This window comes from Pocillopora damicornis, chromosome 10 (genome assembly GCF_964200805.1).
Source record: "Pocillopora damicornis chromosome 10, jaPocDami1.2, whole genome shotgun sequence".
Lineage (NCBI taxonomy): Eukaryota > Metazoa > Cnidaria > Anthozoa > Scleractinia > Pocilloporidae > Pocillopora > Pocillopora damicornis.
In genome coordinates, this window is record NC_142679.1 from 423,467 (window position 1) to 446,002 (window position 22,536).

The 22,536-nt window shown below is 37.7% G+C and overlaps 2 protein-coding genes and 1 pseudogene across 5 annotated transcripts; all 3 read left to right on the forward strand.

Moving 5' to 3' along the window:
- The first annotated feature begins 1,783 nt into the window (after positions 1-1,783).
- Positions 1,784-3,324, forward strand: LOC113666315 (carbohydrate sulfotransferase 11-like; annotated as a pseudogene).
- A 435-nt stretch (positions 3,325-3,759) lies between these two features.
- On the forward strand, positions 3,760-9,445 carry LOC149038353 (putative oxidoreductase PXDNL). Of its 3 annotated transcripts, none has more exons than XM_089184634.1 (8): positions 3,760-4,045; positions 5,018-5,135; positions 5,590-5,928; positions 6,212-6,487; positions 7,101-7,427; positions 7,829-8,125; positions 8,243-8,391; positions 8,531-9,445. In XM_089184634.1, the coding sequence occupies exons 2-8, from the start codon at positions 5,042-5,044 to the stop codon at positions 8,648-8,650; spliced, it is 1,602 nt and encodes a 533-aa protein (XP_089040760.1). In that variant the 5' UTR covers positions 3,760-4,045; positions 5,018-5,041; the 3' UTR covers positions 8,651-9,445. The 3 variants fall into 3 exon arrangements, with proteins under 3 accessions (XP_089040760.1, XP_089040762.1, XP_089040761.1); XM_089184636.1 differs by lacking the exon at positions 3,760-4,045 and adding an exon at positions 4,081-4,250; XM_089184635.1 differs by lacking the exon at positions 3,760-4,045 and adding an exon at positions 4,725-4,876.
- Positions 9,446-10,501: 1,056 nt separating this feature from the next.
- On the forward strand, positions 10,502-22,294 carry LOC113666316 (fibroblast growth factor receptor 4). 2 transcript variants are annotated; one of them, XM_089184629.1, is made up of 16 exons: positions 10,502-10,788; positions 12,558-12,637; positions 13,307-13,424; positions 13,868-14,206; positions 14,487-14,762; positions 15,515-15,841; positions 16,281-16,429; positions 16,807-17,125; positions 17,651-17,761; positions 18,248-18,435; positions 18,859-18,981; positions 19,471-19,538; positions 19,628-19,668; positions 20,353-20,452; positions 20,872-20,971; positions 21,395-22,294. In XM_089184629.1, exons 2-16 carry the CDS (start codon positions 12,620-12,622, stop codon positions 21,455-21,457), a joined length of 2,340 nt encoding a protein of 779 aa, XP_089040755.1. In that variant the 5' UTR covers positions 10,502-10,788; positions 12,558-12,619; the 3' UTR covers positions 21,458-22,294. The 2 variants fall into 2 exon arrangements, with proteins under 2 accessions (XP_089040755.1, XP_089040756.1); XM_089184630.1 differs by having other exon boundaries at positions 13,877-14,206.
- Positions 22,295-22,536: the final 242 nt, after the last annotated feature.

Sequence of the window (22,536 nt, forward strand, 5' to 3'; positions counted from 1 at the left end):
AGACGAAGACGGAGAACCATGAGTCAGTCCTTTCAACAATCGTAAACAAAGTGTTTGAGCAATCAGGTATAAGAGGTGTAATAATCAATAGCCGCATATCAGAATTCTTCAGAAAGAAAGTATTCTGTCTTCAGAAAGCTGTCAAGAAAGCTAGTAATCGCGGCGGAAGGCAATTAAATGCACTTCTTAGCAAGTTGGAAACGGGCCCTCGGTATCGATTTAATATCATATCGATCTTAATATCATACAGTCTGGTATCTTTCTTCCGTAGATTCGCCTTTCTAACGAGGGTGTATGTTGAGTATTCATTGGAAAATCGCTTTGTTTTTTTATTAACCTCTTTGGCCTGTCCGCCATTTTAACGGAGAGCATGCGCATTACGTGGGGTTAGTGGTTGCGTACACCTGGAACCGAGAAAAACAAATTTTCGTCGCACTGGGGAAAGAGTTTGATATGTATAATACATGCTACACAGCCCCGAAGCACTCGCCTTGGGACAAATATTCAAGACCTTTGTTTTTGGCTGTGGTGTGAAGGTAAATAAAAGTTGATAATTTGTAATTTAAGGAACCTGTAATCAGATACCGAAAAAGAATATTAGACGTCATGATGTGGTTGTATTTTATGACTGTAAACCTCGAGTTGGTCACATGCTGCATTTTTACAGCACGAGGTAAATGCGAAAAACACCGCACTACACAACTGATATTTCGCTTATCCTGTGAGGGGTTTTTACCAAAAACATTTAATACCGAAAACGGAAGAAAAGAACTCAACACTAACGTCGCGTTGTATTCCTTTCTTCCTTAACGAACCTCTACAAGCAGTCACATCACACTACCACACCCACAACTACAGGCGGCACAGACCAAGCACGATCGCCCGATTAGGGTTCCTTCTCGTATTTCTTGTCTTCCTCATGGAGAATCTTTTCCACTCAGTTTAACTGCTTCTCCGAACTCATCATTTAATAATTTTAAAGTGTAATTGTTGCTGGATAGTTTAATAGTGCAATCGGTGCATCATTTAGCGTTGAAACCTCCATGTCCTACGGGTGGTGACTACTTAGGGACAAACTGTTCCCCGAATCAAAAAAAGTGGCGATACATGGGTTTATTTTAAGTTCATTTCGATTGCAGTTTTATTTGTTTGTTTTCTGTTGTATATCCTAAAATTGACTGATTAATGGTTGATCGATCAGTTGATTGACTGATTATTTGATCGATTGTTTGATTAATTGATTGATTAATTGACGGACTAATTGATTGATTTGTTGATTTATAGATTGATTGGCCATTGATTTATTAATTGATCGATCGATCGATCGATCGATCGATCGATTGATTGATTGATTGATTGACTTGCTCATTGGATGGTGGATGAATATTGTTTAACGAAGGCCTATTACGATGCAAGTCATATTATATCTTTCAAAATTTAAAAACATTAGGATAAAAAAGAAAACATTTTCATAGCTCTAAGTTGCATGAAGAGTAACAATTAGCAATTAGTTTTGCACCCAGGACGTGTAAATCTGCATTGTCAGCTTTAACTGTTTTAATTGAGTTATTTCTGCATTATTTTTCTTTTTCTTAAGTTTGTAACGAATATTTTTTCAATTTTGTTGAAATAAGAAAAAAAAAATCTTAAAACATAAGTCTGGCCATGATAAATCTTCTTAGATAAATTCTTAGTTCAAATGTTAATGAAAATAAGTGTATAAAGGGAAACTGAATTTATTTTCCAACACTCGCGTTGCCAACAGAAAGTGAAACTTGAATAAATGGGGCGTGGTACCAAACAGTTTGTCGATCCCTCTGGTCAAGAGGAACGAACCCATTTCATAATATTATAATAAAATATAATATACAAGCGAGCCCATCGACAAGATTAATGGAGGTTAGTTTATCCCATTGCAGGAAACGTTTGATGGGTAGAAATCAATATCACGAACTCCTCACGACACTCAGGAAGCAAGAAAATGATCAATAAAATTTTACTGCCTCAAACGTCCATCCAACAGGAGACTAACCGACCAGGAACTTAGATCTGTGATAGTGGAAGATGCACATAAAATCATTTTCTATTCTATTCCGAAAGTGGCTTCCTCAACGTGGAAAAGGGTGTTGGTGGATCTTCAGGAACTCAAACAAAAAATATATGTTCACCAACCAAGGTTATGGCGTCGCCTTGGCGAATACAGTGAGGAAGGACAGTCACATCGACTTAAGAACTATTTCAAGTTGATGTTTGTTCAGGAGCCACTACATCGGATCCTTTCTAGTAAAAATATTTGAAAAATGATCGTCAATAGCCTTCGTTCTGAGGATTCTGTCAGATATAGACAGGATATGAAGGAGTTTTCGTGGAAGCCAGCATTTGATAAAGATAACAATGTAAGTTTTCCTGAGTTCATCCGAAGATATACCATGCAACCTACACTGGCGGCAATTTAAAGATCAGTGCTATCCGTGTTTCTCTCTTTGATTACGATGTCATAGGTAATTTGGAGACTTTGGCAGAAGACGCCGCCCTTGTGTTAAAAATGGCGGGAATTGGCGACCGTGTAAATTTCCCGCCAATACAAAACGCGACAGGCTCACGTGATATGGAACATTATTACACCTAAGTTCCCCATGAAGACATAAAAAGGCTTGCAGAGTTATATCGAGACGACTATGAACTTTTCGGGTATGAATTTTTTGGTCCTGTGAAGCATTTACTAAATCAGTCTTCGAATATCGGTGTTTGAGAGTACCACAGAGTAAATTATACTTAGTTCAACATTGGAAATTTGAGTTCGGATAAAGCCTCACCGCAATGTAAACGTATTGATCAGAAAAATATGCTAAAATCTTTTGGAAGTCCAACTTCCTATGTAATCCTTGAGCGAGCGCCCTGGGTTCGACCGAGAGGGGTTTGGATCCAACAATTTCGAAACACATGGATTTCACTCGGCCGGAACGTTTTTCATTTTTTATGCAAAACAGAGACAGAAGATAAAATTATGTAAGGGTCAGCATGGCCAGGGCTCTCTGTTAACCAGTGTGAATAATTAATATGCAACAGATGACTATGCAAAAATAGTTTCCACGATAATTGACAATCCTTGTTCATCTTAGCATTGAAATACATCCCTACGCACTCTTTAGAACTTCCTGTTATGCTACAGTTAATTTGTCCCACTATGATGTATTTTTGTCGGGACCATGATGGAAGGAATCTGCACTTCTCAAGAGAACCATGATGGGTTTACCATGGTTCACGAGTAAACTGAATAAATATTATCTTTTCTTCTGGTTATAAAACTAACCACTACAAAAAGGCGAGGAAATTTTACGATATTCATACAGTTTTGCTGCATAATATAAATTTTTGTTGCAACAATCTTTCTGTAGCGAGGTAAACGAGTGACGGCCTCGCTGAAAACCCAGCGAAAACAAACACTTTTGTGGATGCACCCTTTTAGTCTTCAGACCTGTGGGAACAAAAGAAGGGCCGGAAGCTTTATAGAACAAGAGAAGGGCCGGAAGCTTTATAGAACAAAAGAAGGGCCGGAAGCTTTATAGAACAAAAGAAGGGCCGGAAGCTTTATAGCTTCAATAACAAGGTTGACACAGGAAGTTTGTGCCTTCAATAAAAAGGTTGACACAGGAAGTTTGTGCAGGTTGTCCATTGTGATATTTGTGTCAATGAAACATGAGTGTATGAATAATTCTATCCAGTTGACGTAAATAAAAAAATATTCTTTATATCTCCATATTCAATGCACAATACTTTTACTTGAATTTATGTTAGATGGTTAGAAACTGTTTTTTATGGCTATTCCAAAGTCTAATTTTACATGCCACAGGAAGTCTTGACCTTTTTTTAGAAGTAATAATGAAATCCGCATAGCTGACATTGCATAAGGATTAAATTTTCAAATAACAATATCGACAGTTCAAAATTATTTTCATATGCTCGAAGAAAAATTAACGGAGGGCATTGTTCACAAGCAGTGAGAGGCACAGGAAGCCAGTAAAACGAGTGAAAGAACTGAAAGGTATTCCATAAAAAACTCATCAATTTACACTCCTAACAGCTTTAACAGATCGACAAGGGATGACAGCAGTAAAGTGGCTTGTACTTCAGCCCATTTGTGTTTTAGCAATTATAGTGCTGGCATTCATGAACTCGCTTTTTTAATAGTGAACAATAACCTTAAACAATTTGACGGGAAAGCCTTCACAGACAAGAATATTGGGAATGTATGTAAGAAATTTTGTACTTGGAAATTTATGTCACTCTTAAGAGCTAGAACATTCCATGTCCCACCAGGGCACAAAACACAAGTTTAATATGAACTTACAGTGAAGTCAAACTCAACCCAAAACCGCATGTGCCATGTGGCCAGTTGTAGTCTGCTTAACATTTATCTCTGAATAGCTGCTTCTCTTCGATGGAAAATGACGTTTTTGCCTTTTGTGTTTCCTTCCTTCAAATCCAAAGGATTAGAGAAGCTCTGAGTTTTAGACATTTAAATTAAGAGCATGATACCCTCAGGCCATGCCGTGCATGGATCGATAAATGCTATCTTTGAGAATATCTTGCTAGAAAACGAAAAACTTCTTACGCTCTCCAAGGGGAGATAAAACGCAGCTGAAACCGAAAGGGAGCATTTACCTGGGACCCTAGCAAGCCGTGCAGGGACTATTTACTGACTGACGAGGCTAGGATTAAGTGATTTAATTTCCTTCTATACGTTTATTTCGCAGTTCATCTGTTTGTTGAATTGTTTGTTGCGATATGAGTTTCTCAATTGCAATATAAGTTTACTATAAGTCAAAACTTCACTTCGCTTTTTATAGAGGCGAGGTATCTCGGTTGCAAAGAAGTAAGATATAGAAAATATGCTTAGTAATACCCCAACTTGTACACTACTTTTAACTCGTTGTCGACCACAATTGGTACAACTTTCGTGCTTATGTCTGTGAACCACTTATTACCGAACGAATTTTATCTTTGTGGTTTTCAGGATTTGACCAAAATCAGCTGTAAAATGCCATTGGTTATCTGTGTAGTTTTATTCTTACTTGAAAAACAACTTGGGGCTTTGGGAAGCAGATGTTTATCAGCTGAAGAAGCGACTAAGCGTGAGTACCTACAGTTTAAAATACCCGCCAATTTTTTCAACCGTTCTGAGCTTACTTGAAATATCTTTGAATTCTCCTCGTTTCGATCGAATACAGCTACTGCTTGATATAATACTGCAGTCAACTTGGAAGAAACATGCTTTAAAATTATAATGATTCATGTCTAGGTCAGTACTTTGCCTGGCTAAAACGGTAATAGAAAGAAATCAAAGAAATCTTAGTCCCAGTAATTCCTGACTTTATGGCTGGACATTTCCAAGGAATATAAGAGTAACCATTGGCCTTATCCACATATTTATATTCCGTTTATTGTCCATCTGACCATTAAAAGGGTGGTACTGGGTCATTCACACAACTGCAGACCACAACAGTCTTATTCCATTTTCTTTTATTTTTGGTAAATTTATCTTGGCATGGAGTCTTGAAATTCTTGTTTTACCTACTTTTATTTTAGCAACCTCAGTCACGCCAACTGTGGAAATGAACAACTTGGAATTCCCGAATGAGCACGTTCTTCCAACTGGCTATAATATCACAGTCGTTTGTACAAGCAATCATCCAGCTAAATCGGATCATAAAGTTTACTTACCCTACTGGATGCAGTATTTTTTCAACGATGTCTACAAGAGAGAATTGAGTTGTGGTGGTGGCAATAGTGACTCAGATTACGAACGTTCAAAAGTGTGCAAATACTTTATTCAAAACGCCACCGAGGATAACTCTGGGAATTATACCTGCATCTCAAGAAATCTTTATGGCTGCACAATGAAAACGATGGCGTTGATGTTTAAAGGTAACATTTCGCATTATTTGTTTCCAGTTATACAATATAACAAATGAAGTAGCTCACATTTAGTTTGGTATCTACATGACATTTCATGTCGGGTAAAACTTACATTGTATAATTTTTCGCTTAAAAAACCACGAAGATGTATCAATTTGAATTGACGGGTAAATTGAAAACCGCTGATAACAATTTCATATCATATCGGTCTTGAAGGAAAGTTTGTAATTGGACTTGTTTTCTTTAATTTTAAATTTTTAAATTTCTTTTTTTTTTTTTTGTTTCATCATAGAGCCATCACCTCCGCTTTTTACTCATCACCAGCCTCGTGAAGTCGACTTTCTAAAATCTAGTAAAGCCAAACTCAGCTGTAATGCATCAGGTGTTCCCCTTCCCTCCATCACCTGGTTCAAAGACGGTAATAGCCTTTCCAGTTCTTCTGTGATAGGGTCAAAAAGTTATTCAATATTGAATTTTGAATCTGTACACCCTCATGACCAAGGACAGTATTGGTGCGAGGCAAACAACACAGAGGGGCAGAGCAGATCAGCTCCTGTAAATCTAACAGGTATTGAAACATTTCACTTTTTTGAAAGAGCATAATAATCTTCAAATAATGAGGTGTTTTTAGAGGTAATGATCATATCCTGTATGCAGGTCATCACACGTGTACGTATGTACATAATTTTGCGTTTACCAACTTTCTTCTTAAAATGGGACAATTACAATATTCCATCTACCACATGGGGTCCCTGATGATTCCATGGACCGCCAAATGCTTGGAAACAACCGGATTTCTATTTCTGAGGACTTACCTCCACTTTTTCTTCTATCTCGATAACTTCTTCTCCAAACAATTTCTCGAAGTATACCGATCGTAAAATATTTGAAGTTTGTTTCTGTCTATATCTCAAAACTTTGTCGTAGTTTTTGCAATTATTATTGAAAATGGATCTTGACCCATGAGCGTGCGAGAATTTCTACGGTTGTGGTTAAAGTATTCTTATGTTCCCCACTCCCCTTCCATCTCACTGGCAGTTGAAGTCAACTTTCTATAGTCACCCCCATTAAACTCTGTCGGTGGCAAATGATCCCCCTTCATGCCACCTAAAAGAACTTGATCCTCTGGTTGTCTAGACCGTTCAGTACAATGTTTGTGTAACCGTTGATGTTACTTTTAGTGGTGTGGAAGCCAGCGTTCTACATTCATCCCCGAGACACAACTGTATATCTTGACGATGATGCCACCACCGTGACGGTTAATCTCTCGTGTGCAGCAAATGGCTCCCCACTTCCAGTGATCAGTTGGTTAAAAAACAACTCCAAAGTTGATGATGATGCAGTGATTCGAAGTCAAAACATCTCCATCCTCACTGTTGAAATCAAGGAGGGGACAGAAAAGCACTTTAGATATCGTTGCGTTGCTAAAAACTCGTTGGGAAACACATCTTCCCAGGAAGCCACACTGATGATCGCAAAACGCGATGAGGAACGTTTACCAATGGAGGGTGAGCTTACAGCTCTGATTCACAAATAAGATAACGGTCCATAGCGGAAAGTAATTAGAAAAGATCAAACCTCCTCTGTTTTAGTTATAGAGAATGTTTTCCAAATATTTCCCTAAAGCTTAGGCTGGAAAATCGGCTAGAATTAAGTTAGAATCTATTTTTTTTTTTTTGCAAAGGCCATAATGCGAATTAAGCCACACGAATATGCCAAAATCAATGCGATCCAAAGCCTCGAGTTTGGATATTATTTATTAGTAGTGGACACTCGCTAAACGACTAATATACTGCTGGAATAATTTCGCAGTTATCTTTGTCTGTTATTCCTTTGTGATTTCGCCTTGTTTCTTTTCTACAGTTGCATCAACCCTAACATAGGCTAAGGTCTTAATTTTTGAAACTAGGTATTGTGGAGGGAGAAAGCCCTTTCTACCTCCAACCCAGAAGCATCAAGGCTACTGCAGGAGACCACGTTGATTTCGTGTGTGCCATAGAGGGTAGTCCTGTCTCACAAATCGTGTGGTTAAAGGATGGTTCAGCAAATTTGGACGGTAACACTGATTACTTCTCAGGAGAACAAAGTGCCATCTCTGTGCTCAAGATCTACCCCGTGAGTGAAAGACATGTTGGTCGTTATTCATGCGAAGCAACAAGATTCGCGGGAACTGCAATCTCGCGGGAGGCAGTACTCGTAATAACAGGTAAGGATGAAAAGAGGCTGAATCGTTGTAACTTTTTGTGTACCTAAGGCCGTCATGAACTAGGTAATCCTGCATTATAGTGACATCGCACTCTTAACTTTATTTTTTCCATTTTAGATAAAGAATCCTCTCGTTCCACATTGTGCATTTCCAAAGCTGTGTGGGTCCCAGTTGCTACAGGAGCTTTTGTACTACTTCTTATTGTCATTTCAATATTTTTTGTTCACGTCAGAAATAAAAATGCTAAATTCAACATCGCGAAAAAGGTAAGATGGTACAAATGTTACTTTCCTGTTGTTTTTGTTTTTTTCTTTTTGTGAAAAACTTATTTACAGAGACTGATTTATTAGATATACACTACAGTGCAGTCTAAAACGGTGATATCTGTTTATATTGGTCTTCCAGATGAGAGAAGATAACCAATTTCCACATCTTCACACTCAAGACGATATGATAAGTCAACAAAGAGGAGACAGTAAAGCCCCGCGATATCAGATGACAAACTTGGCATTTACAAATCTGTGAAATTTTATCCTTTGCACCGTCACATAGTTTGTATCTAACAAAAGTGGAATTGAAGTACTTCGATTCGCCTCCACGATGCCTTCATGTTTTTATTACTTATTTAGCAGACAATTCTTTAGGAAAAGGGACAATGCCTATAACTTGTAAAAAAACTTTTAAGCAGCTCAGAATCATCAAAAAGTGGATTGTCCTTCAAAAATTGTTTATTGGTGAAATTTCCCCAATTTAGGGAATTTACGATCTCCCGAAATAAGGCCAGGGAAAACATCACTTAGAAAATGATTTTCTATTAAGAGTAGATCGATGTGTTTACCAGTTTAACGTCTCTAAAGACGCCAAACCTTCCATTCAGCATTTATTGGGATGCGGCCTAGAGTTCTTAATGAATAATACGTCGTCGGCATTCTTTTCTTAGACTGCCCTAAAAATAGGGCGATTTCAGGTTTTTATTTAGCATAGAGCTGTCAGGAAAAGGAAAGAGGTTTTAAGTACAGGCACTGAGCTATTGTTCTGTTCACTAAATCTCTTGTTTCGCCACCTCCCCGCTGCAGTCTGCATCGTGAGGCCCTATCGTGGTTTTTCTACATTTTCGTCATTGTAACAAACAAATGTCTTCGCCACCTTATTAATTGTTCGCTGTATGATATTATACCCTTTTTTGTTACTCGTTCGTTTAGCTGTTTTTGTTTTGCCTTTATCCATGTTCTTCCCTCATGTTTTGCATAATATTCTATTTGTATCAATCAGCTACCTCACCTGTAAGCAAATGGTAAATAAAATCAGTTATAGAAGAGAGTTGTAGTTGGTGATTGACTTTAAATCTCAATGCATGTTATACTTAGGTTCAATTCCCTTATAACAAGTCACAGAGTTTTGTTCTTGGATTTTATTATGAAGACCTTTCTGTTGCTTTGAGTTTTTAAAAGTTATGATATCCTAAACAATCGACAGGAGACCAACAGTCTGGCTGGAATGGTAATATAAAAAGATAATTATAAATATGGTTAGGTTTTGTTGAACTCTGTCTATCTTGATTCATGCAACTTATGTGATCCATTTTTAGAATCTTTAATGTATCCCAACGGGTGGCTCAGCCAGGCTGGCTAAATGGAATGGTCAATTGAAAACAGGAACTTAAGAGTTAAATGGGGAAGGGGGAAATTGTTGTTGCACTAGCGTCCGTCTTAATCGTGATGTAGGCTGATAAAACTTGAAATTCAACTGAAAGAGACATATATCACGTTAATCGAGTCGTCATGGTTTCTTCAAGGGATGAAGAGGATTGATATTTTATTAAGTTATTTGAAGAGCACAAGCTGTGGCGCTCTTCCCTTTAAAACATTTCGCTTTTACGCCAGCCAGTTTTATTAGCCCGTAATGGACTCGTAATGCAGCTTGTAAGCCCAATATGAAGCGGCCATATTTTACAATTAATACTTTTTATTTCTTACAAAAACATTCCAAATTGGTTAGTTGTATTTCCGGTCGTTTTATAGTTGAGATGAGGTCACTGCGATTATCATTTAGTTCCATAGTTGGTTTCTACTTCCACTTTATTTATGTTTTTGACAAGGAAAAACCAGCGAGCGTAGCTTGTCTGCAAAGAATATCTAACACTAGACTTCTTGCTCAATGAAAATTTAAACAACGTCCATAAATTAAATTTTTAACAATTTGCAGTTGTAACTTATTTGCTTCGAGAATGGTGTCAGGTATGGGATAATCGTATTGGCCGACATTTTCCATTTCCTAAATACTGAAGTTTGTTATGTCTATCACATATCATCGTTTTCCGCAATCCCCGTGTATTTCTTTACGTAGCTAAACCGGATGTAAATAAGCATATGTTTTGAAAGTTAACTATTTTCTATTTTCATATGAAATTATCGATGTTGGTCTTTTATTCGAATCCATTATAATTTGCTCATTCAAGTTTATTTAGCTTAGCTCGATATAGGTAACTCTAGACTAAACATCACGCAAACCAGTTGCATAATCAAGGATCCGTGCCCGATTAGAGGCTGTGTCAATAGATTGACAGCACCAGTTCATCTAAGCAGCCACTTGCGTCATAAATGAAATGAAACTCGGGGTAGAAAAATTTATATACTGCTAAGTCAATGGAAGAAGAGCGTAAGGTAGGACTTTTCTCAGCTTTGTCACTTTTTTTCCACGTTATTGAAGTTTGTTTACGGTTGAATTCAGGAACTTGACTCGAAATTTTAACTTCCGCTGTCGCACCCAGACGTATGATTTCATGACATACTAGTTTGCTGTAGATTTCCCGATTACACTTTTCTAGTACTTTAAACCCGACCAGGCATTCGAGATTATTAGGCATTTAGAAAAGGGTTATCATCGTAGGATGACGTTCAACAAATACATAACCCTATGTTTTCCGACACGCTACAACAGTTGATATACTACTTAGTCTATACAGAATCGTGAATTTTTTATTTCCTGGAATATTCTTTACAATGGTGACTTATAGTTATTCTCCTATGGAAAGCAAAGTGTTGTTTTGATCGATTACATAGTAAAATTAAATGGGTGAGTTAGTCAATGATAATGGCCGACATGCAACTGAAGCGGAACTCGTTGGCACGTAGTGAATTCGAAGTGTGACGCACATGAACCACTTTCAAGATTTATCGATTACACGTCATGTTTACTTATGAAAGGTGAAAGAGAGCCGTTAACTGTAATTCTGGAAAGCATTGGCAGAACAACTTTTTTTTCTTCTAACGGAATGAAATAAGTCCAATGATATTTCAAGATCGGTAAATTTCAGTTGGCAAAAAGCCTCACATGTTTACCTCTGCGGTAATGAAAATCTTCGAGGAAATAAAGGGCAATAATAGGACAGATATCAGCGGATTACCGGACTTGCAATAAAACAAATATGATCTGAATAAATAAAATTTTATTATTACGGTGTAATATTCGCTTGGACGGCTTCTAAAATCATGTCCGGACAAATATCTTTTAAATGTAATTTCGGTACCTCTCCAATGGTAATAGTTGCGAGGACCTTTGCGACAATTTTGTATTGAATTTGCTTTATACGCTTACTTTTTTTAAGTGGAGACTTGGCTATTAAGCACTAGCATATTATTTTCTTGGTTAGCTCTGAAATAAAGGACTTTTTCCTTCTAACACACGTCTTAGTTATTTTCAGCTTAAAACTTCTGTACCCGTTTTTCTTTACGCGTCGTTACGAACTATTGTACTGTTGAGAGAAAACATAAACATTTAAAGTTCCTTGATGGGTCTGTAACTTGTTTCGCTTCAAATTGAATTCTGAGAGTGTTAGACAGGTGGTTGGCTGAAAAACAAATAACATCATGGAGTAGCACAAATACAAGTTTTCAATTGATGTGTATATTTTCGCAATTTTGCCAATGTCAAGAAGCACATTCAAAACTTAAAGGTAATGAATAATTGTTTTGTTAATGATCCTTTTTTTCTTTTTTCAATTGTTGATGTCAATAAAACTTAAATTATTGGATCCTAGAATCTATTAAACTTGAGACTCGACCGAATCTCAAGGATTCGTAGTATTCTGCCGAGTAAATTTAATTTGATCTAAGGGCAAATAACTCAATATATCTGTCCATTCTGTTTAAGACAACAACGTTATTGTCTTCCTTTTCGCTCATTTTGGAATCAAATTGGGTCCTCCAAAATGTTTGTCGCATGTCTTTCAAAACTTTCGATCGTCAATCTGACTCATTGATCATAGGAAAGAAAGACATCACAGATACTGAAAGTGTAGGTTAACCACAAAGGTAGCCACAGCAATTATGCGCAAGATACCTTGCCAAAATTGCCACTCCAAAACAAACGGATACACTAAAGAGTTTGATGTGGCTGGGGGAAAAAACCGTTTTGTATTCTCTTTCCACAGCGTGAAGACGCAGATACTTGTGGAAATCTGACTAAAGCATACAAAGACAACAAAGCTTTAAGATGCCAATGCGCCAAATGGTAAGTCAAATCGTATTCATTGTGGTGCGACCAACTGCAACGGATTAGCAACGAGTGAAGGCTATCGTGGGGACCATATTAATTTGATCCACTTGTTTTCGTTTTCTTTTGCATATTTAACTGACCACCTTTGCCTTAGTGACTTACGAAGCTCAGCTTTTAATCTACATGAAACAGTAAATTGATGGACCCCTGTCCTCACTCTCTTTCTCAATCTCTCTCAAACCTGGTTAGATTCCCTCGGTTGTTTTGCAAAAATCGTATCAATAAATACTTCATTTGCTTTTAGGGAAATGATCTTGACAGGTGTACCCAGGATTAAGTGCAACGTCAAGAATTCATTGCTTCAAGGCTTTTCACAAAAAAATTAGACTGACACTTAACAGCTCATTTCCTATCCACTACTTCCTGCCTCAGTGATGGGTCTGAAATGCGATACGAGTTTCTAAACATAAGTTATGGGTTAAAAAATTCACTTCGCTTTTTATAGAGGCGGAGTATCTCGGTTGCAAAGAGGCAAGATATAGAAAATATGCTTAGTAATACCCCAATTTGTACACTACTTTTAACTTGTCGTCGACCACAATCGGTACAACTTTCGTGCTTCTGTCTTTGCACAACTTCATACAGAATGAACTGTATCTCACATCCGTAGTTTGTGGTTTACAGGATTTGACCAAAATCAGCTGTAAAATGCCATTGGTTATCTGTGTAGTTTTATTCTTACTCGAAAAACAACTTGGGGCTTTGGGAAACCGATGTTATTCAGCTGAACAAGCGACTAAACGTAAGTTCCTACAGTTTAAAGTACCCGTCAATTTTTTCAACCGTTCTGAGTTTACTTCAAAGATCTTTGAAATCTCCTCGTTTTGATCAAGTCCAGCCATGGCTCGATATGATACTGCAGCAGTCAACCTGGAAGCAACATCATTTGAAATTTTAATGATTCATGCCTAGGTTAGCAAACGGTAATAGAAAGAAATCAAAGAAATCTTAGTACCAGTAATTCCTGACTTTATGGCTGGATATTTCCAAGGACTAGAAGAGTAACCATTGACCGTAACCACATATTTATATTCCGTTTATTGTCCATCTGACCATTAAAAGTGTGGTACTGGGTCATTCACACAACTGCGGACCATAATAGTCTTATTCCATGTTCTTTTATTTCTGGTAGGTTTATTTTGGCATGGAGTCTTGAAATTCTTGTTTTACCTACTTTTATTTTAGCAACCTCAGTCACGCCAACTGTGGAAATGAACAACTTGGAATTCCCGAATAAGCACGTTCTTCCAACGGGCTACAATATAACAGTCGTTTGTACAAGCAATCATCCAGCTCAATCGAATCATAAATATTACTTACCCTACTGGATGCAGTATTTTTTCAACGATGCCTACAAGATAGAATTTAGTTGTGGTGGTGGCAATAGTGACTCACATTACGAACGTTCAAAAGTGTGCAAATACTTTATTCAAAACGCCACCGAGGATAACTCTGGGAATTATACCTGCATCTCAACAAATAGTTATGGCTGCACAATGAAAACGATGGCGTTGATGTTTAAAGGTAACATTTCGTATTATTTGTTTCTTGTTATACATTATAACAAAATAATGAAGTAGTTCACAATTAGTTTGGTATCTACATGACATTTCATGTCGGGTAAAACTTATATTGTATAATTTTCACTAAAAAACCACGAAAATGCATCAATTTGAATTGACGGGAAAATTGAAAACCGCTGATAACAATTTCATATCATATCGGTCTTGAAGGAAAGTGTGTAATTCGACTTGTTTTCTTTAATTTTAAATTTTTGAATTTTGTTTTTCTTGTTTAATCATAGAGCCATCACCTCCGCTATTTACTCATCACCAGCCTCGTGAGGTCGTCTTTCTAAAATCGAGTAAAGCCAAACTCAGCTGTAATGCATCAGGTGTTCCCCTTCCCTCCATCACCTGGTTCAAAGACGGTAATAGCCTTTCCAGTTCTTCTGTGATAGGGTCAAAAAGTTATTCAGTATTGAATTTCGAATCTGTACACCCTCATGACCAAGGACGGTATTGGTGCGACGCAAACAGCACAGAGGGGCAGAGCAGATCAGCTCCTGTAAATCTAACAGGTATTGAAACATTTCACTTTTTTGAAAGACCATAATAATGTTCAAATAATGAGATGTTTTTAAAGATAATGATCATATCCTGTGTGCAGGACATAACTACACGTGTACTTATGAATATAATTTTGCGTTTGCTGACTTTCTTCATATCTTTGTAAAGTGGGACAATTACAAGATGGAGTCCCTGATGGATTCTGTGGACCGTCGAATGCTTGGGAACATTTTTTTTTCCAGTAGGTTACGGTGGTTCTTAAAACCATTATATAGTGGTAATGCTTCTGAAAGACCACGTGTAACGGTTGCCGAGAGTGTGTATGTTAAAATCTCGAGCTTAAGGGACTGGTCATAAGCTATTGCCTAAAGGGGAGGGGGAGAATTTTAGTCGTGTCACAATAAAATTTACGTTATTCACAGGGGACGTCAAAATGTGGTAAGAACATCAGTGACACACTCGGATGCGCCTCGTGTGCCACTTTTTTGTTCTTACCACATTTTGGCGTCATCCGTGATCTATCACTGAACAGACGCACGGCAACTTGGAATCTATTGGTTAAATTGATAGTAGTTCTCGGCCAACTAGCGCACAATAATTTCTAAAGTTATGGTAAAAATATTCTTATGTTCCTCCCTCCTCCTCATTGGCAGGTGGCTGGAGGTGAATTCTCTATAGTCACCCCTCTCAAACTCTTTTGGTGGCAACTGATCCCCCTTCTTGTCAACAACAATGTTTGTGTAACCGTTGTTGTTACTTTTAGTGGTGTGGAAGCCAGTGTTCTCCATTCATCCCCAAGACACAACTGTGTATCTTGACGATGATGCCACCACCGTGACTGTTAATCTCTCGTGTGCAGCAAATGGCTCCCCACTTCCCGTCATCAGTTGGTTAAGAAACAACTCCAAAGTTGATGATGATGCAGTGATTCAAAGTCAAAACATTTCCATCCTCACTGTTGTAATCAAGGAGGGGACAGAAAAGCACTTTAGATATCGTTGCGTTGCTAAAAACTCGTTGGGAAACATATCTTCCCAGGAAGCCACACTGATGATCGCAAAACGCGATGAGGAACGTTCACCTATGACGGGTAAGCTTACAGCTCTGATTCACAAATAAGATATCGGACCATAGCGGAAAGTTACGAAAAGATCAAATTTCCTTTGTTTTAGGTACAAAGAATGTTTTCCAAAACTTCTTCGAAAGCTTAGGTTGGAATATCGGCTTGAATTAAGTTGGAGTACTTTTTTTTTGCAAAAGCCGTGACGCTAATTAAGCGAAATGGATATACCAAAATCAATGCGATCTAAAACCTAGAGTTTGGATTTTATTTATTGATAGGAGACATCTTGAACATCCTTGTTTTCAGTTTTTTTATCCAAGGGCTACTTCAGTGACTATGGGCATTTTTTTTTTGAAAGAAAAATCACCACCCTTTTAATTAACCGTGTGCTTTACTTGTGCTTTATATCTAGCATAGTATTTTTTATACAATTGAACAATTTTTGCTAAATCTTGCAATTTTCTAGCTGATAACGGAACAGTCACCAAAGAAAATTGGTCCGCAATCATTTGGACCACCGCGATAACCGGAGCTTCAGTTCTTATTTTCATCATAATTCTGTTCGTTATCAAGAGGAGAATGGAAAAGAGATCAATCTACCTACTAGACAAGAAAGTAGGTATTTAAATCGCTAAATCATCGCCTTTTCCTGTTTTCCCAATAATTATCCCGAGACTACACAGGTTTTTCCTCACTAAGAGCTGGTCCTGCCATTGATTCGCACCAAATTTTCAATGAAATGCAAAACTGAGTAGACAATCTGGACTTGTTCAGCTTTATTTTCTCGCATTGAGTTTGCACACATTTATTTTGATCCCTAATAGCCTTCTTTTGATTTACCTTTGTTGTGAAATTTGTTATTAATTTAGTTTCGGTTTTAATAAGGTCAACAGAGATGGGCACGATAAAAAAAATCCGCCCTTTGGTGTACACATTAAGGTCTTTTAAAAGCATACTGGTGTGATGTAATCTGTGTCATTTCTCAAATTTAGGTTTTTAGAAGGACACAAGAGGCTTTTGAGATAAAAATCACGAGCACAAACGATACGATAAATCAGTTACGAAACAGCCAGTCTGCATTAACCGATGATGGTCAACACACGGATCCATCTACTATTGACGAAAACGAAGTCGTTGGAAACGAAATTTATTTGCAATTAATGGCAGTTGACAGAAACTGGGAGATCCCCCGGGATAGATTGACTATTTCAGAAGAGAAACTTGGCAAAGGAGAGTTTGGAGAGGTTAAGAAAGGAGTTTACCTAAGAACTGATGGAAATGAACTTCCAGTGGCGGTGAAAATTCTTAAAGGTTGAAAAATTAATCCATGTATTTGAGATTAAAATGATCGAAGATATATCTTTCAGAGGGTGTTTACGGAAGATAAATCTCACCTGTCCTTAAATTTCCAGCCTAGGATTAGTATTATCGTTAAGCATGATAGCCTCTACGAGTAATAATAATAATTAAATAATTTATGAACTTACAAAGTGCATGCTACGTGAAATTAAAGTAATTCACAATAAAGGTCGGAAAATGAAGCGCAGCAGACATGTTGACAACTATCAACCTTAAATTGTGTTAATAATGTTAGTGATGACAAAGGACATGATATCAAACTGGACAGCAAATGACAAAATTGAAACCTAAAAAATTGGGGACATTTTTCAAGATTTGTGTTTTGCGGCGTGCCAACTTAAACTTAACGTCCAAGCCCTAAGTGATAAGAACGTTATACATACCTTTTGGTGGAAAAAAACTCTTAGAGCAGAAGGGAACCAAGTATTTGGCCACAATATCATAAAGTTAGTTTTCATACCACGTATTCTTTGATAGATAACAAAGACAGACAGCAGCGAATGGCGCTAATCAAAGAACTGGAGACACTCATCCAAGTTGGTCGCCATCCGAATATTGTCAGTTTGGTCGGAGCTTGCACCTTTGAAGGTAAGGGATCGGCGATTCAAAAAGTTACGGCGAACGTTGGAGGGCAAGTTGTGTCAATGAACATTTGTGTAGCGGAGATGAAAATAAGATTTAACAAAAAACAATTGTACTGTGGGTGCAGAGCCTTCGTCTTATTTCGATGATTTAGGGAAAGTCTTCATCTCTAGCCCAGAGGTTTTAAAAAGTATGCAGTAAGATGAATTTCGATAAACCGATTTCAAATTCACTGAATCCAAATTAAACTTAATTAATTCGTTTTTGATTCACCGGCACACATACCTTTAAATGAAAGATATTTCCAAGAGACTAGTTTTTCCATGGTAATGTAAAAAAATGATGTATCGATTTATTGATTGATTTGTGTTCATTGATGAAGGGATCATTTTGGGCCATCACAACAAATCCAATGAAGTTTTCTGGAGTCAGCAGTGCAGTGTGATGTTTCAGAAGCACTGTAAGTTTTCAACGTTTCTTTTTCACCTCCAGAGCCTCTTTGCATCGTCATTGAATTTGTCTCTGGTGGAAGTCTTGATAAATTACTTCGAAGCAGTCGCTTCCATAATCAACAAGTTGATCCAACTTATGTTAACATATGGTCAAGGCTGACAGAGAGAGAATTATTGAGGATTGCTTCAGACGTCGCTAGCGGCATGAGCCACTTGGAAAGTAAACAGGTTTGTTCATGGATTCATGAGTGAGGCGCATTTTCTTGCTGGATATACTTTTGGTAACAGTTTTATTAGATATCTTGTCGGGAAATGAAAACTAAATAGTTGCAGACTACAGGCGGCGAAATGCAGATGGTACGTACATAGAGTGGTGCGAAGGAAAAAAAATCCCAAGAGAAATGCGAGCGAAAGAGAAACGAGATTAAAAAAGGTATAAACGGAACATTACAAGCCAAAAAATGTAAACAAAGTAATGCTAAATCCAACTAAGTTGACAGAAATAACAGAAAAAAATGGTTTCGCACAATTGACGGATAAGAATTGAGGAGAAACGATTCCTGATGATGGTTATAGAGATAATGACACTTACATAGGTCCGCATGGCATGACTAGATAAGTAGTACTTAATTTCGTTTATTTGTGATTCAGTGCATTCATCGCGACTTGGCGTGCAGAAATGTTCTTGTTGGAAAAGGGTTGGTAGCCAAGGTGGCTGATTTTGGAATGGCACGCGACGTATCCACAGATGGGCAGTACATCAAGACAACAGAGGTATATGTTTTACTTATTGCTCAGAACGATCTTAATGACTGGAACTCCGACAGCTGAGTGGAACTCTACAGAATTTTAAACTCACGCATTAACTCACTTTGGGTGGAGAGCTGGTTTGCCAGCATAACTCACAATCCTTAACAAAATATCTATTGGTTCCCACCTTTTCACAACGGTCATAATATAACCGACGAACCACACTGAGAGACTTCACTACATTGATGAATCTTCTCTGAACAGTCAAAAGGAAAGTCAAGTGATTACGGTACTACAACGTTCGATATCACCATTACGGCGAAACTGAGATGGGACTCAGTTCTCTCAAAGCAGAATTGCCACAACACGATTACAATGAATTTTTCTGAGGGTTGCCAAACCGCCAGTCTGTGCTCTCGACAACACTTATCGCGATCAATAAAATTGTATGCCATAAACAATTTCTTCCGAGAAGTAAGCATTTGTGAACTAACTTACGAAACTTTATCTTAGGGACGAGTTCCATGGTTATGGATGTCTATGGAGGCGTTAAGGGGAACTTGTACAATAAAGGGAGACGTGTAAGTTATCGGTATTTCCAAGCTGAAATTGGATTACGATAAAGACTTACAATTTCCGAGCTTTACTATTATATTATACTCCTTTCTAGGTGGTCATTTGGAGTAACCCTTTGGGAGATAGTTACTCTCGGTAAGTAAAAGCCCTATTGATAAAATTATGTTTAAAATTAAATTATTGATATCGTAACCAGGAAGAAAAAAAACTAGACACTCTCCGCTCTCCCTCAATCCCAATTTTCTAAAATAGTTTAGCCTGCGAGCAGGCCGTCATTATTTGCGCTGCAGGACGCGCCTTTCTCCTCCCGCGAGAATACTTGAGACGAGTTAGGGAGAGGTTTACCGGGGGTACGGCATCAGTGCAAGACAGTTTGTAGACCTCTCGCCGATTTATGTTTCTCAAGGTCTCTAACTTTCCCAAGGGCGAGGAAACGCACGTGCTTAAGTTCTGATAACAAAGGCTTGCCTTTAGGCTAAAATAGGTATGGGATTGGGACCCTAGTTTAATGCCATCGATCAGTGATGCAAGTGGCAGAAAATGGTGTGGAAAAATCGAAATAGAATTATCAAGATTCTGTGATAAAATTTTCAAGCATCCAAGTTACATCAAAAAGGATTTTATTACCTAGTAGTTTTACTTAAGGTTGGCCATGACGTTTCTAGGCACGAGAGAATCTTCTTCTGATTTTAGCTAACGTTTTTTAAAATTGCATATAGATCCTTAGTTGAAGGGTACTAACTTATACTGATAGACCTTTTTCATCTTATGAGATGGAGGGTATTACCATCCAACTGCATTTGATCCTTCTATTTCTAGGGGAACTACCGTACACGGGTATCAAAGGCATTTTAGAGCTTTACGAATTGCTGGAGGATGGAACAAGATTACCAAAACCACTGCATTGTTCGGATGAGCTGTAAGTCTCTCATTCTGCATCTTGTCTTAATGTAATAAGTCATCATGTGCTTTTATTTCATCTATCATCTTTTTTTCTCTTCAAGTGACTAATCCATGCAAAAATTTTATTCTGAATAACTCCTTAGTGTCTTTATCATTCATTTGCGGAAGTGGAGATAACAATCCCCATTTTTGATCATTTCTATGAAGACCACATATAACCATATTGAAGAATTTGACTGTCAGCAAATGCTTGATTTCAGTATTTCAATGCAATCACACGATCAAGCGTACTTTTCTGAAAACTTCTGTTGCAACTGTAGATTATAAAAGCAAGCTTTTATTTTTTGGGGTCTAAGTTTGGTACAACAAAAATTAAGAACCGTTTTGAGCTTTAAGCCATTAGGTTGATAGAGTGTTTACTGTGTTACATTTCAGTTATAGCATCATGTTAGGCTGTTGGCAGAGGAACCCTGTCGAGCGTCCATCATTTGAACAGCTTTATGAGATGTTGGAGGAACTTTTACAACACGAGACTGTGAGTGGACCTATAAAGCTTAGTTGATATTGATGTTTTTCTTCCCGTTTTCTGAATTTCATCGCTGTTTTGTTTCCATTTCCAATAATGAGAGGGGACATACAATAATTAGCAAAATGATAACGATAGCTCATTTGTCTGAGGTTCCTCGAAGGAATGAAGCAAACTAACATGGTAGAGTATTGCTTCCAAATTTTTTGGTTAACCTACGGTCGACTTCCCATTTTTGTCGACAGTTAAGCTACAGAATGTGTTTTAACATTCAATTTGGGCAGTGGGAGCTTCCTTTGGTACCATGGGAAAGGCATCATCCTCTCATTCCAGGCCTTGTGTATCGAGGATGAGGAAAAACCAAGTCTGGTCAGTCGGAAGAATTTTAAAATCATGCATTTCAGAAAGTCTTTGTTCTCTTTACTTTTTCAGAGAACATACATCAATGTCACTTGCTTCGAAGAGCAAAATAAAGAGGAAGCTACTTGGATATGAGTTTACTTTACGTTCAACACAAGTGGAAGACGTTGCCATGAAAGAGCAAAATCGAAGATCGAAGATTTTGTCTCCTATTAAACGTAGATGGACTTAAGGCACAAGCCGCCTGTTAACCCTGCCATTATGGGGAGAGGTGTGTAGTGGGGCTGTGTGCGTGGGGGTGTGCGTGGGGGTGTGCGTGGGGGTGTGTGTGGGGGGTGTTTGTGCGGGGGGTGTGTGTGGGGGGGTGTTTGTGCGGGGGGTGTGTGTGGGGGGTGGTGTAGAATGACAGTTTGGCTGTTCGAGTAAACACTTATATGAGAACTTTTCCTTGTGATTTTTGGGTCAATTAAAATCCAAGTTGCATAGTTGGCTATGCATATACTTTAAAATGTAGATTTGAGTCAATGAAATTCGGCGATCTTTAGAACAGTCAACCAGTACAGATTTAATCAATTCGGGGCTCCGAACTGATTAAATCTGTTTTGTACTTTGAGGTACCGTCCCTTGGCGATGATAAACTCGTAATTACAACGGTGTATCCTTATTTTAATTTTAGTTGCTAATTTTGCTCATTATCATACAAAATAATATGAACAGTTTAAAATTCAATTTCAACGTTTTATTATCTTCTTTTCTTGAACACATTTTTTTATATGGGAATCACAAGTATGACTTATTAATTTTTTATTAATTTACACAGATTATCTTCAAAAAGATGATCATAGCTCATCGTTACATAAAAAGAAAAACGCGTAGATGTGATAGATGATGCAAAATAATGCCTCTTTTTTACATTATTGGAAATTTGACCAGGTGTATTACAATCTACAATAAATCTAAATAAAAATTAAATAACGGTCTGGGCTCTTAGAGGTTAGTTAGTTCAAATCACTTTCCACCTTTGCCTTTCTTTGTGGATTTCTTTGATTTTCCTCGCATGAGTTTTCTGAACTGGTAACTTCTCCAAACAGTTTGTATAACTTCAGCGGCTTGGTTCTGCTTTCTCTCCTCTTCCATCTTTCTCGCTTTCTCCTCTTCCGCGACACGTCGCTCCTCGATAATGGCGTCGTATTGTTTTTCTAACATTGCAAACC